This window comes from Podarcis filfolensis (genome assembly GCF_964270895.1).
Source record: "Podarcis filfolensis genome assembly, chromosome: 5".
Taxonomy (NCBI): domain Eukaryota; kingdom Metazoa; phylum Chordata; class Lepidosauria; order Squamata; family Lacertidae; genus Podarcis; species Podarcis filfolensis.
This window is the reverse complement of record NC_139608.1, coordinates 56,138,235-56,152,821: the sequence shown is the minus strand read 5'-3', so window position 1 is coordinate 56,152,821 and position 14,587 is coordinate 56,138,235. Positions and strand designations below refer to the sequence as shown.

At 41.2% G+C, this 14,587-nt stretch overlaps 1 protein-coding gene across 5 annotated transcripts in view; it reads left to right on the top strand.

The window, feature by feature from the left end:
• The window catches only part of ADAM12 (ADAM metallopeptidase domain 12), a 186,625-nt gene that overhangs the window by 135,323 nt on the left and 36,715 nt on the right, over window positions 1–14,587 (top strand). For all 5 annotated transcript variants that reach the window (XM_083616864.1, XM_083616862.1, XM_083616863.1 and 2 more), the window contains one exon: window positions 13,133–13,310. In XM_083616864.1, coding sequence (XP_083472990.1) covers window positions 13,133–13,310 — 178 coding nt within the window. The remainder of the gene's footprint in view (window positions 1–13,132; window positions 13,311–14,587) is intronic.

Genomic DNA, 14,587 nt, shown 5'->3' with positions numbered 1-14,587 from the left:
AATAACGGACGGCAGTCTGCAGAAGTTGCATTGCAGCCCTCTGCTAGTGGTCAGAGGCAAATGCCAGGTTTAGGGTTTCAACTTTGAATGACGTAGGCTGGGATGAGGTCCTTGGAGCTGGTTAACAGCAAGAAGGAGAAGGAAGGGGCAGAACTCCAAGTGAGCTGGGAATGACGGGCTGGAACAAAGAGACGCAGAGTATGGGAGGTGTTTTGGTTTTTTTGCCTTCCTTTGAATCCAATGCTGCCCTTAAGGGAGAAGCCAGACCCTCATAGGATGTGAATGCTCTACAATCCCTCCATCTAGGTGCAGGTTGTATATCTGTGTAAATAAAACCATATCAGAAGTGGAAAACCCCCCAAACCACTATGTTGACTCATGGCAAGCTAGAATTTGGGAAATGGTATACATGGTGAAATTAACTAACTTCGTCGGAGAAGGCAGATAAAAATGGAGCAAGTTTATTGAAAAAAAAATGAGTTTATTTGTTTTGAGATTTGGAGGGACCAGAGGAGGGAGAAGAAAAACGAGAAGCCCAGTTAGACAACTGAATCCCCATTGCGCAAGTAGCTGGACATCATTGGGTGCCGCCCAGGCAGTCTTGAGATGTAGCTGAATATTGTGTTACCAGTTTTGTAGCTCTCTTCTCTGGTCTTGTGAGTTTTCCAAAGACGAATCAATTTTGTTACACCCATATTGCACAAGGAACATCCTGAGTCAGCATCAATGAATTTAAAAGCGCTGCATCATTTTCATTAGAAATATTGCCAGTCCAAATTGTTTTTGTCTCTGCTAGCCTCCTTAATGGAATTTGTGACTCGTTTCTTTTTCCTGGTGTTTTTTTTGGGGGGGGGGAAGGGTGATACTTGGACTTCAGTGGAATGTACAGAATCAGACTATACTTCAAAAAGAATGGAACTAAATCTTAACTAGTTCAATTTGTCTCAATCTTGGCAATTCTGTCTTGTGGCTGCCCCATTTAGGTGAGCCATATTCTTTCCACTTTTTGAAAATACAGCTCTCTATCTCCTTTCCATGAATAAAAAATCTGCACTGCAACTGTACTTTAGCTGAACTGAAGACACAGCTGGCAAACACAGTTTTCTTTCTGAATATTCACGGAATTCCATTTCTGCTTTACTGTCTCTCTTTTAAAGGGGAAAAAAAATCAGGTGTTAACGGTAACACAAGTGCCTGCTAATGATAGCCTGGTATACCAATCACATCCAGATGTCAGTTCCATTATAATTTCCATCCTTTCTTCAGTGGGGTTCCACTGCCCTGCTGCTTTGCAATAAAGAAAGCTTTTTTCACTTTTATCTCATTGAAATGTGTTGCTCTCCCCAGGATGCTAAAAATCCTTCATGCTGAATCAGACAGAGCTAAGTTGCTTGTACTTTGCACTAAAGCCCCAGTGACATTTTTGAGGTTGGGCTGTCTTTTTGACCTTGTTCAACAAGCACACTTTTCTTCTAGGAGATTTGATAAATGAGCATTTTAACAAGCCTTGAAAATAAGTGCAGGAAAGTCAGTAGCCCATTACAATCTTAACTGGTCCTCCTGTCCATGCAAATCTTTGCTAAACAACTGTGGTGTAAATAATACAGTTTTGTCAGACTTTACCTGGAGCCTATTCATACCTGGCACTAGTGACCAGGTGAGTAGTATTTAGTAAGTCTGTTTTTTTATATAGCATGGAGAAACATCTACCAGAAAGAGTTGTAAAGATTTGTATTCTTATCTCTTACCAGGGAGATTACTAAACAGTCATTGAGGGTTTTGTGAAATACCGGTAACAGGTTTCCTTGAATTGTGTTCTTGGCCTTTCAGGCTGCATGATGGTAAAAGAAAGTGTTATATGTCTTTTTGCTGCCCTACCCCTAATGAATATGGAATCGGTGCTCACTCAACACTGCCATGGTGTACATTATTATATAAAGTGCCAGTACATGGTTTAATTGCTAAAATTAAGTTCTCTGATGATCATATCACAGTGTGCTGCATGTGCCTAGTTCTGTGTTAAATGATTTGTGGCTTGTGGGGAGGATCATGACATTTGTGTCATTTCGTTTTTATAATGGATTTGAAACTAGTCCTCTTGCAACCTTTTGACCATTGATAATTAGTTGATGGGCTTGTGAGAGAATATGCCTCCCAGTGGAGCATGATTAATTGCCTTCATCTCAGTTTCTTTTTTTGTTTTTTTTGTTGTTGTTTTTTGTTCTAATTATTGAATTGGTATTTTCATGGAGAATATTAACCATGAGCTGTAAAACACTGGGCAAACTTTGGCTGCAGCTCATGATTTCTCTGGAGAGAGCCAAACCATGAGCCTTGGTTTGGATGACACGTAAGCAAAACCATGGCTTAGCTCAGCAGAACAACCAAAGCAATGACCCACCCCTGCAGGATCCTGCACACTTGCTCATTCATACTAAGCCATAGTGTTACACGTGAATGAGATCAGAGGACATTTAAAGCAGTGTATTTCCTTTGTCAACTAAATGCCTGAAATGTGGTATTATTGAAAATTTTGCTTCGCTGCAGAGTCTTGGGCCTGTCTACATGATTATCTCCCCCACACACTTCTTCTACACATGGTGAAATCACACACACACACACACACACACAGAGAGAGAGAGAGAGAGAGAGAGAGAGAGAGAGAGAGATACCAGGATGATTTAGTTAATTGCTTTCCCATTTTCTTTTGGTTAAAAACTACCATGAATTGACAGGATGCCATTATTTCAACATTTTAAATTACTGAAACAACCGTGTGCAGTTAAAGGACAGACAGTGCCCATTTGCTATTTATTAATAATTCAGGGACATTTTAGAGGTCTTTGATCATTTTTAGGCGAAGAAAAAGTTGTGAGTTTAGCATTAAGCATTAGTGTGTCCAGATCTTGCAAGCATTCTCAGCAGATTCCATTATAGTACAATGTATTGGGGTCAAATAAGGCCACAACTTTGATTGATTACAAATGCAGAGGTTTGGCCTAGGCATTGGGTTTAACCAGACCCCCAGCCTGCCTGCTGGAAGTATTTCTGGTAGGATCAACACAGAAACACGGGAGTCTTGTGACATACATCAAATAGGAACTCCCCCATGGGATCACCGCCAAGGAGTTTCTGAACAACTCCTTCCGGATCCCTTTAACAAGATACCTTTTCCTTCAGAGGGACAGGCAGATGCTACAACCTCCCCTCTGACCAAGACTAAGGCTTACTCAATGCCTAAACTGCCAGAGGTTTTGACGATTCTATGAGGTAGGCAAAATCACCAGGCGAGAGCCAATTGGCCTGGTGCAAAAATTCCTAAGGTAAAGGTAAAGGGACCCCTGACCATTAGGTCTAGTCGTGACCGACTCTGGGGTTGCGGCTCTCATCTTGCTTTATTGGCCGAGGGAGCCGGCGTACAGCTTCCACGTCATGTGGCCAGCATGACTCAGCCGCTTCTGGTGAACCAGAGCAGCCCACGGAAGCGCCGTTTACCTTCCCACCGGAGCGGTACCTATTTATCTACTTGCACTTTGAGGTGATTTTGAACTGCTAGGTTGGCAGGAGCTGGGACCGAGCAACGGGAGCTCACCCCGTCGTGGGGATTTGAACCGACGACCTTCTGATCGGCAAGTCCTAAATCTGTGGTTTAACCCACAGCGCCACCTGCGTCCCATTGCAAAAAATTCCTACCTGGTCCCATATATGGCGACCAACAATGTCCATAGCAAGGTCAAGCACATAACAAGCCTCATACAAGGGAGGGAGGGAGGGAGGGAGGGAAATCCTACTGGATATGGAGGCAGGGGCAGGCCAATTTATATTCCCCAGGAGTGGACCCAAGTGAAGCCTGCAGACCCAGGTGGATCTGCCCCTTGGAATGTCCTGCCCCCAAGCCTGCCTGCAAGAGGTGTCCCTCACTGGATCCTGTCAGGGGAGGCAGCACTGGCCTGCAACCCTAATGCACCAACTATCAGTAAGCGGACTCTTGGCACCTTTTCCTTTTATACAGGATAGAAAAGCATTGTTGTGTCTATGAAAATTGAGAAAAGAGCTCTTTCTAAATACTAGTAAAAATAATTTTAAAGAGCTAGAGAATACCCAACAGGCTGTGTAGACTTGGCACTTCTCTGATAGTCTTTTAATTCCTGCCAGGCAACATCCCTTTTTGGAACAGAGTGGAGGAAAATAGCACAGTAGGAAACTGAATGCAGGCAGTGTGTTTTTAACGGCCATGTCAGCCATTTATCATAATTCACTTATCGCTAGTACTGGATGTTATGTTTAACGCAACCAATTTAAACACAAGCTAATCTAGTTTGGTTTCTTATCTACAATTTCCTCTAACATTGGCAATAACGACAAAGTATGCTACAACTTCTGCTCTTTTTTCCATTAATGCAACACTACCATGACCTATGTTTCTCTGTCTTTCATATATGGTTTCCTTTTTTCTTGATTCAGCACTGGATTAACATCAAGTCCTAAACAATAAATTGTTAAACCCAGACCCTCTGCTGTCGAGCTAATTGTTATTAATGAGGTAGCAGTCTAAAAGGAAACTGAACAGAAGATGAGCCAGAGGCAAATGCAAAATGATTATAGCAACTCTCCTTGACTGCCTAGTTTCCTACAGGAAAAGTAGTTGCGTACAATTCCCGCAGAGCTTTGCATGGCAGATAACTCCTGAATACAGTTAGAATACTGTCAAGGTTGATAAATTGGTTTAGTATTGCTTCACCTTTGCAATGGGAAACGAGGCTCACAATAGACCTCTTGACAAGAAATAACTTTTCCGACTGTACATTTGTCAAAGTGGAAGCAACTCCTAATAATGTTTTACTTGGCAGTTTTGTGACTGTGGAGATATTAAGCTGTGACAGTATGTCCTGCACAAGGCTGTTAAAAGCTGTTACTTCTTCCTGGAAGTATTTCTGAAAACCGTCCAGCTGTTGGTTCTGTCAATACTTTCTGATCAGAATCTTGCATTCTGCATTGTAAATCTGTCCTTTGGAATATTTCTTATAAAGCTCACAGATTGAGAAGATAAGCCTCAGTGGTGCAGGCCAGATCCATCTTTTTTCCCCCTGTAAGGTAAATCTTATGGATTGTAGTACTCCCAAACCAGCATGGATTCCTATCCACCTAAATGAAGCCAATGGTTGCCAACTTCGTTGGGCCCAGGGGTACATTCAGATTTCTGAGAATGTTGTGGGCACCACTCGCAAAATGGCCACTGCAAGGTATGACCTAACACAAAATGGTTGCCACAAGGAGTGGCTTGGTTTAATTTTAGAATGATCCCTGCTGTGGTACAGGCAAGATGATGATGCTGTTGATGTCTCTGTTCCGTGTCTGCACGGTGCTCCCCCACCCATAAACTTGAGAGCAATTCCTTCTGCAGAATAGGCCACAGAAACATAAGGATAAAGATCATGTCTTTGCACAGTACTCCCCCCACCCATCCTATCAGCCTGAAAAGAACCCCAGCTGTGAGAGAGGCAGCAGAAACATTATGCCTCTGCCTCTACACTGTGCTCCCCCCACCCCCACTTCAATCAACTTGAGAACAGTTCTGACTGGAGCAGAAAGATGGTGGTGGGGATGGGGATAAGAAGTGTGTCTGTCTCTGTGCTGTTTTCCCCCACCATCAAGTTGGGAACAATTCTTGCTATGGAAGCAAGAACAAGAAAGGCTGACATCTTATTCCCTGTGATTTAAAACAAAGCCCCCTGAGAGGCCAAACAACTATCCTCCCCACAAAAATAAATCTTCAAAAAAGTAACAGCACTCACTCCTTGCCCCAGTCTTTTCCACACATACAAATTGTGAAGCTGACGCTTAGCCTTCCCTCATCCTATGCAACTGGAGTGGAAGTCGTGGGCTCTTCCAACTCAAAAAATTGCTGCGTGCAGGAAGGTGGTTCTAGTTTAATACATTTTAGTCTGATTGCACTGGCCATCTCGGAGGCCACCAAGGAAGGCATTCGTGGGTGCAGGGTTGGCAACCTCTGTGTTAAGCTATTCATGCCACACATCAGTTCAGTTATTTGTGAAAATGACAGGTAATTGGGCTTGTAAAAATCGGTACAAGCATTGAACATGGACTATAGATGGGAAAGCTATGGGAACATTGATTTATTGATGCTCTAGGGATTAAAACAATAAACAAAAGAGAGAGTAAAAGTAGATTGGGAGGATAAGTGCAGAACCGTCATTCATCATTCAGTTTTTTTAAATGCAATCTTTGTACATAATTCTGGTATTTGATAAACATTCCTGAGAAAATTTAATTATTCAGATGTTACAGATATGGCACAGAAGTGAGTTCCCTGTGTACAGCCAAATCTCTAATGCAGCTCACAAAAATGTTCACATGATTGATTGTGTCAGGGGTCATAATTTGATCATGATGAAGAAAAATCTAAATTCCCAGCTTGTTCATGTCTTTAGAATCCTGCCTGGCGGGTGGCACAGGAAATGATCCGAAGTTGGGAAATGGCAGAGGCAGGGAAAGGGTCAAGTACCTCTTTCACTGTCACTAGCAACTTCTCCATTCTATAGGACAGCATTAGACCACATTTTTTATATGCAAAAGATCCCCGTTCAACCCCTGGGATTTCTAGGTAAGGCTGTAAAAGCACCTTATATGAAACTCTGTTGAGCTGGATCAGGCTTCCTCAACCTCGGCCCTCCAGATGTTTTTGGCTTACAACTCCCATGATCCCTAGCTAGCAGGACCAGTGGTCAGGGATGATGGGAATTGTAGTCTCAGAACATCTGGAGGGCCAAGGTTAAGGAAGCCTGAGCTAGATGGACCAATGTTCTGACTCCCTGTTAGGCAGCTTTCCATTGGAAAGAAGGGCTATTGGACTAGAGTGGTTTATATAAAACCTGATGGAATCGTCAGAGGTATTGAGTTTAGAAGGATCCATTTCATGAAGTTAACTCTAGATCCATTCCATAAGTGTTCTGTGTTACACCTTTTAGAAATCTTTTTTTCTGCTGACAACTTTCATGAATAGATACTCCGCTAAAATGACATAACAACAGTTGCAGATAAATCCATCCTAGGTTTTGTAACTTTTTGAAATTCCCAATGTATTTGGCACAAATAAAACTTTTCCATCATAACTGCTGCTCCTTTGTTTTTTAAATAAATTAGTATAGTCCTGAAATATTATCTACTTATTTTTAAGAAATAAGCACTTTAATGTCACCTAATTTTAACTACTGATGGAATGGGGTTTTGTTATGCTTTTAATTCTGAAGCAAGGGTCCGTGTATGCCAGAACAATACTCTTATGTTAATTTCCCCTAAAAAGCCTGACTGACAGGACACATCAATCATGCAAAAGTCTGTGAGATCCAAGGCAGGCACTCCCTCCATCATCCGTGAAAGAGTGGTGTGCTGAAAAATTCCCCCATGTTTTTTCAACCATTCTTGATTGAATAATGAGAAAAGAAATTGCATTAAAAATTACCAAAGGGGAGAGAAAATTTTTGATGGAATTATCATGGGTTGGATGCAGGCTTTGGTTGCACTTCCTTTATTTTTGAGGTGGCTAAGGGGTGTTTGTGGGTGTCCTTTCATTCTATAAATCATCTATGCTGTGGTCTACACTCTGCTGCCTTCTTTGGTGTCTACCCTTCAATTGAAGCCCAGGAGGAAGACTCATGAGGCTTTTTTTGAGATTAGGAAGTGTGGGCAACAAGGAATGCTGGTAGAGTGCTGGAGAAATGCTTACTTTAAAGGAAATCACACACAGAACTCTCAGACACCTTGAAACTATAAGGTAAGCTATAAACCCCCATCACTGAAATTGTCAACTCTCCTTGAGAATGAGGGGGGGAACACACCCAAAAAACCCCCAGAAGCCCCTTTCATAGAGAGATAAACTTCTTTGTGAAATTGGGGGACAGATTTTAGCACAGTACTTCCATGAAGTTCCTAAGTTATTACCCTCCCAAAAAATAGCATTCTTGCATGAATAAAGTGTTAACAATGTACAAATTTACTCTGACAATGAATCCCACTCAAAAAAAACAGAGAGGCATGAATCCTGGAACTGCAGAGAAAAGTGAAATTATAACATTATAGCAATGTTCTGAAAGGGCACCCATACATGTTTTCCTTGTGAGATTTACTGGTGAATATTTTGATGCCTCGACAAACTGATGGTAACCAAAGCAATACACAGTTTGTGGAAGTCCTGTTTGGAACATATTCATCTTCATTATTATTGGGGTTATTTTTAATGCTACACAATCGGCAAGGGGCCCAGTGACCGCCAACAAACAGGCTGACAACATGTACAGTATGGCTGAGTGTCTGTGCTCTTGTCCTGGCTGCTATTTTTGTAAAGAGCTGCCAGGATTCCGATGGAGCAGCAACAGCTCTTTGTGTAGGGAAAGCTAGCTCTGATTGGCTTTGTCACAGCTAGCCGCCAGTTTCAAATCAGCCAATAATAATAATAATAGCAATCTCAGTTTCTATATTATATAATTATTTGTTATTTCCCTCACTACTCCCGTCTATAGGGCTGGAAACCCTTTACCAGACAGACCGTGGAGACTGGCTTTTGTATTCTTGACGCTTCCCCCAGTGTAGTAATTCATAGGTGAGGGGGAGCAGCATTAGTAGATATTAGTAGACAAGATGGGTCTTGTTCTTGACTTTCCCCCTTCTATTGGCCTATTGTGCAAAAGCAAAGTCACTTTATTTTTATTTTTCTAGAGACTCAGTATACATACCTGATCCTATACTGTTCAGATGGACTCTGGATTCTTCCTCTGGGCTCAGCCTGTGAGGATAATTTTGCCGAAAAGCTCCCTTCTGCCTGAAGCCCATATCATCCTGCTAATGTCTTAAATTTCTACTCCTTAAGTCTAGATGCCTAGATGCTGAATACAGTGGTACCTCGGGTTACATATGTTTCAGGTTACATACGCTTCAGTTTACAGACTCTGCTAACCCAGAAATAGTGCTTCAGGTTAAGAACTTTGCTTCAGGTTGAGAACAGATTTCGTGCTCCGGCAGCGCGGCAGCAGCAGGAGGCCCCATTAGCTAAAGTGGTGCTTCAGGTTAAGAACAGTTTCAGGTTAAGTACAGACCTGCGGAACGAATTAAGTACTTAATCCGAGGTACCACTGTATAGGGTTTTGTTAAGGGTCAAAAACTGTGTGGGTGCGCCTTGCCTAGTAGCAGATATCTGTTTCTTCCTGTCTTACAAGAATAATGTAATAAACTCTCTATCCTTCCCCCTTATCTTCAATATGGGCATATGGAGCTCCTTTATTACCTCATTTCCCTTTTGTTATACTGTTGCAGAAATGTGCACTATATAAAAGGAGTCCTTAAAACTTAATTAATATGTATGGTTCCATAAAAAAAAAAATGCTCCTTAAGCTACAATTTTAGTGCATCTCAGATGCTTTAGTTGAAATAAAGTCACCCCATCCTACTTCATGGAATAATTCATTCATATACTTTTGGCTTCAGATTTCACATGCTCATCTCCTGTTTATTGTGAGGTTATTTATTTCAAAACAAGATGTTTTGAGTGGATCTGTGCTTTCTTTGGTAACTAGTGAATATGGCACTGATGTCAGCTGAGGAAATCAGTGTCAAGGACAGGAAAGGCCAGAATTTGAATGGCTCTGTTGCTTCAAAATAGGAAACAGCTTGAGTTCTTTTAAGGTGAAGAGAATTTGCATTAGTTAGCAGTGACACTCTGTGGTCACCAGTATAGGCTAAAAGACCTCTTGCCCCATTGATGGTCACATGAAACTTTTATAAGCCAGGAGTGAGTGAATCTGTATGCACTTAGAGAAAAATGGGTGGTCATAAATGTTTAATGTTCATTGTGGAAACACTCGCTCGTTCTTATATTTTTTCTGATTTAGTGATTACCAACAATATTTCTGTTGTTCATTTGGTTTCTATTTCACATACCTATCAAACCAGTATTTGCACACTGGAATACTTATATAATGTTAAGAGTGGCCTTTGTCATCTTAAACACCTGTTTGGATGAAAATCAATGAATTTAAATTTGATGCTTTAAATTATATGCACACACATACACGTGTTTTTTAAAAAAAACTAAGTTTCAGCTCTAAAAAGTTTCACTTTTTGAAATTAACCTGGTTTAAAAATGAATTTGTACAAAAAAACTCTTGTTGTGGCTTTTGAAGCAATTTTTGTACTGCTTAATATGTAAAGTATGAATATATAAAAATGATAAAGTCTATATTGAAAGTCTCTTAAGATGGAATCATTCCTAACATTGACTTCAATGTCAAAGAGTGAACTATGGGACCCACTCTTAAATTAATAATAAATTTCACAAGAAAACAATTATTTTCTATTTATTACTGTGAGCTCCTTACTAGACCCAGAAACTAGCAAATAAACTAGAAACTAGCAAAACATCACAGGAATTAAGATTCCTGGTGATGCATTTTTATAGTTCGCCCAGGATCATCCACTAACTCCATATAAATGAACTTGCAGTCCAGTTTATGGCTTATGAGAGCCAATGTGGTGTAGTGGTTAAGAGCGGAAGACTTGTAATCTGGTGAATTGCGTTTGCTTCCCTGCTCCTCCACATGCAGCTGCTGGGTGACCTTGGGCTAGTCACACTTTTCTGAAGTCTCTCAGCCTCACTCACCTCACAGAGTGTTTGTTGTGGGGGAGTAAGGGAAAAGAAGATTGTTAGCCGCTTTGGGACTTCTTCGGGTAGTGATAAAGCGGGATATCAAATCCAAACTCCTCCTCCTCCTCTTCTTCTAACTACCTGAGCTCTTCCATGTGTTGAGAACTGGGGTCCTCCCTCCATATTTCTGACTCTTGCCAACCAAAAGCATGGCCAAGTCACTTTCCATCTTGTAGAGAAATGCTATTTTGTCCAGTACTACCTACTATGCTTTGCTTATGAAAGATTTTTTGACATTTGTTACAATCCCATGCATATTTATTCGGAAGTAAATTTCAGTTTGTTTACTTGGAACTTATTTCTAAATAAGTGCATATAATTACAGGCTTTGCCATCAAGTATGAAACCGTGCCTCATTTGAATGTGCACTACCTCTTCCACACTCCATCTTAAAACTTACCTTATGCAGAAATGAATTGTTTTATTTATTTATTTATTTATTTAAGCAGAGGCTGGATGGCCATCTGTCATGGATGCTTTAGCTGAGATTCCTGCATTGCAGGGGTTGGACTAGATGACCCTTGGGGTCTCTTCCAGCTCTACAGTTCTATGATTTGTATATATTTATAGCCACCTTTCCTCCAAGGAGCTCAAGGTGGCATATATTGTTCTCTTCCTCCCCGTTCTATCTTAACAAGAGCCCTGTGAAGTAAGTTAAGCTGAGAGACTGTGATTTGCCCAAGGTTACTCAATGAATTTCATGGCTAGACTAGATTTGAACTCTAGTCTCCCAGGTCCTAGTCCAACAAACTCTAAACAGTACACCATTCTACCAGCCAACATTTTTTCTCTTCCCACTTCCCTCCCTATATTGTAAAATTAAATCATACTGTAATGTATCATTCATGAGATCCAAATTACGTATCTGTGTTGCTTTGGAAATACTTTAACTTCTACTACCACTTAGGACTGCAGGTGATTCTTTTTCTTTAGCTCAAACATACCGTTAATTGCTTGGCAACTCTTGAGCACTGAATTCTCCTCTGTCTGTAATATAAAAAATAACTACTGATTCATTAAACTTTCTGATTTAGCAGCATGGGAATTATCCTCACTATCTTATTTCCCTGTTTAAGACTGCATCTTGTTCTGAATAATATATGATTGATGGAAAACTGTGATGGACAGCAGAGCCAGACCAGAGTCTGGTGATGCAGTCCACCTGAAATTCCACCATAGTGCTGGAGCCTCTCTCTGATGGGCTACAGAGTCCGCTAGCCACAGAGGGGGCAGGAACAGCACTTTTGGGGGGAAGAATAAAAGGAGCAGTTTCTGAGTTGGAGAGAGTTAGATAGGGCTGGATTTGAGAAGAGGAATAGGATTTGATTTGAGATGTTAGACAGGTTTCAGGTTGGGAAATAGGGAGAACTGGTTCTGACTCTGGTCTGGCTCTGCTGTCCATCACAAAAAAACATTTAGGGAACAAAGCCCAGTCATTATCAAGCTGGCTGGCGCCCTACACAGCCGTAGCGTGGAATTGTTGCTTGAATGCAGAGAGGAAGTCAATGGGTTCCAGAGTCTAGGGAAATAAGACAGTTTGTCTTTTATTTGCCAGATGGTTGTGATCCACACCTAATATAATCGCAGGGAATCGCAGTGTGCACTTTGGCATCCTGTACAATGTCTGTGGCATGATGTCCTTGCAAACATCCTGATGCAGCTGGCATTGAGCTGAATGACTCTCAAAAGTTTTTATCTCACTCACAATTAACAAAGTGGCAAGCTTCCAGGGGGACTGCGGAGAATATTTGCAGAAACAAAAAGATAGAGTTACAAGACATATTAACATCACAAGATCAGTGTATACTAAAATTCTTGGGGTGCTTTTCAGATATCAAATATATAGGCATAGGAGCAACAATCAGCAGCCGAACCTGTCCAAGCATTTGGATTGGACTCTCCCTTCCTCTTAGGGTGCTGACGCCACATTCTCTATAGACCCCCACTCCCCTTCATTCTGCCTCTCTCCCATTGAATCTAATTTTTCATTCCCTCCATGCCCCATAACATCACACACTGTAAAACCTACCCTGGGGTTTGTGGGACTTGAAAATATTGTAGCAAGGGGTAGATATCTATGAGCAGTTTTGGACTGGGAGTATTTAAGGAAGCTCTGGCATTCATTATGTTTAATCTGTTTATGTTTATTATCATAATGGCTATCAGTATAATGAGTGCTGTTTGAGAAATATTAGCATTAGCTGCCATAACTATGTGTGCGCTATACCAGCCTCTAGCACAATGACATTTGATTCCCTTCTGTTCATTTCTTGGGACACATTATTATGATGCCGTAGAATTTGCTAGGAGTGTTGTGTTACGGAACATCTTTTCTCTGAATTCAAACCCATAATTCTTCGATAATGGTAATTTTTTTCCTTCTGCCTCCCCTGTTCCTACCCCTTCTTCCCCCAGCTACCCATTTCCTATGATGTTTAGCAGCTGCAGCAAGAAAGACCTGGAAAGCAGCCTGGAGAAAGGAGTGGGGATGTGCCTATTCAACCTGCCTGAAGTTAAGGAATCTTTCGGTGGCCCAAAGTGTGGGAATGGCTATGTAGAAGAAGGAGAGGAGTGTGACTGTGGGGAACCTGAGGTAGGACTGTCTGTCGTGACTGCTTTAACAGGAGACTCAAAATTTCCATTTAGAATATCAAGTCATATCAGTCCTTAGGCACCACTATTCTCCGGACTCGGTATTCCTTGAATGCTTGTCTAAATACAAAAGCCATGCAGTGTTTTTGAAAAGTCTGCAGGCTGGTATTCTGCTACTCTTCCTCAACCAAGAAGAGCCTGCTGTATGTTGTGCCCAGCATGCTGAAATATACTCAAAGCCGAGTGTGAATTTAATGCACTTTTTTCAGCTCATAGTAGGAATGAATGAAACTTTCCCCAAAATGTCTAGCTATATATACATTATTTACACAATGGGCCCCGCGTGATTGACTAATTCCAGGCTGCTCCTGCAGGCCAACCAGGTCACTGATTCACTTCCACCTGGAGCTGGATTGGGTGGCTCCTGCGGGCCAATCAGACTGCTGCACTCTGGATCTGGATCTGGATTCAGCTCAATACATAACGCATGCCCAGTGAAAAGGCTTGGAAAGGGAGAGCCCTTATGCCAACATCCCTTCTTCCTTTTCCATGGCTGCCCAAGGCAAGGAAAGTGACTGCTTCTCTGACTTCATTCTGCCAGGGAAGACACCTACCCTTCATTTAATTAGATGTTGGCATTAAAAATTGATACTATTTCTCTCTCAGATTATCATAACTAAATATACCAGAGAATTATGGATTTGTCTTCTCCTGTAAGCATAGAGTTATATGCATAATAGACTGAAAGACATTGAAATAGCAAGAAATTGCATAGCTTTCCCATACAGTTTATTGAATTGATCAAGCCATAAGGATTTCCTGACAGCTCACTCATTCTTCTGGGTAGCAAAGCATGAGAAGTAGGTTTATCTGCTTGTTTAAAGTCAATAGAGTATCTGTAGCTTTCGCATTCATTCTAACCCAGTTATATTTCACTTTTTCACTCCTCAGTGTTACTGATACCTTTTAAAGTAAAAACCGTTTAATATTGCCATGAAGCAGTTTGAACTGTGGCTTCTTCCTTTGTTTTGTTAAATTCCTTGGAAAATGGTGGCTCAATTGTGATTGCTTTTAGTCCCAGTCTTCCACTGTAATCTATGTGGTACCAGCATATCCAGTACATTAATTTTGCATTAGCTATGCAATTTAAATTGGATCAGCACATCAATATCACTCTAATCTTTGAATGCATCATGTTGTTCTGTGTGTAACTCTGCATGAAGCTTGCATACAAAGCTGTTTTTTATTAGCCGGTGCAGAGGTTGAGGACTTTTCTTC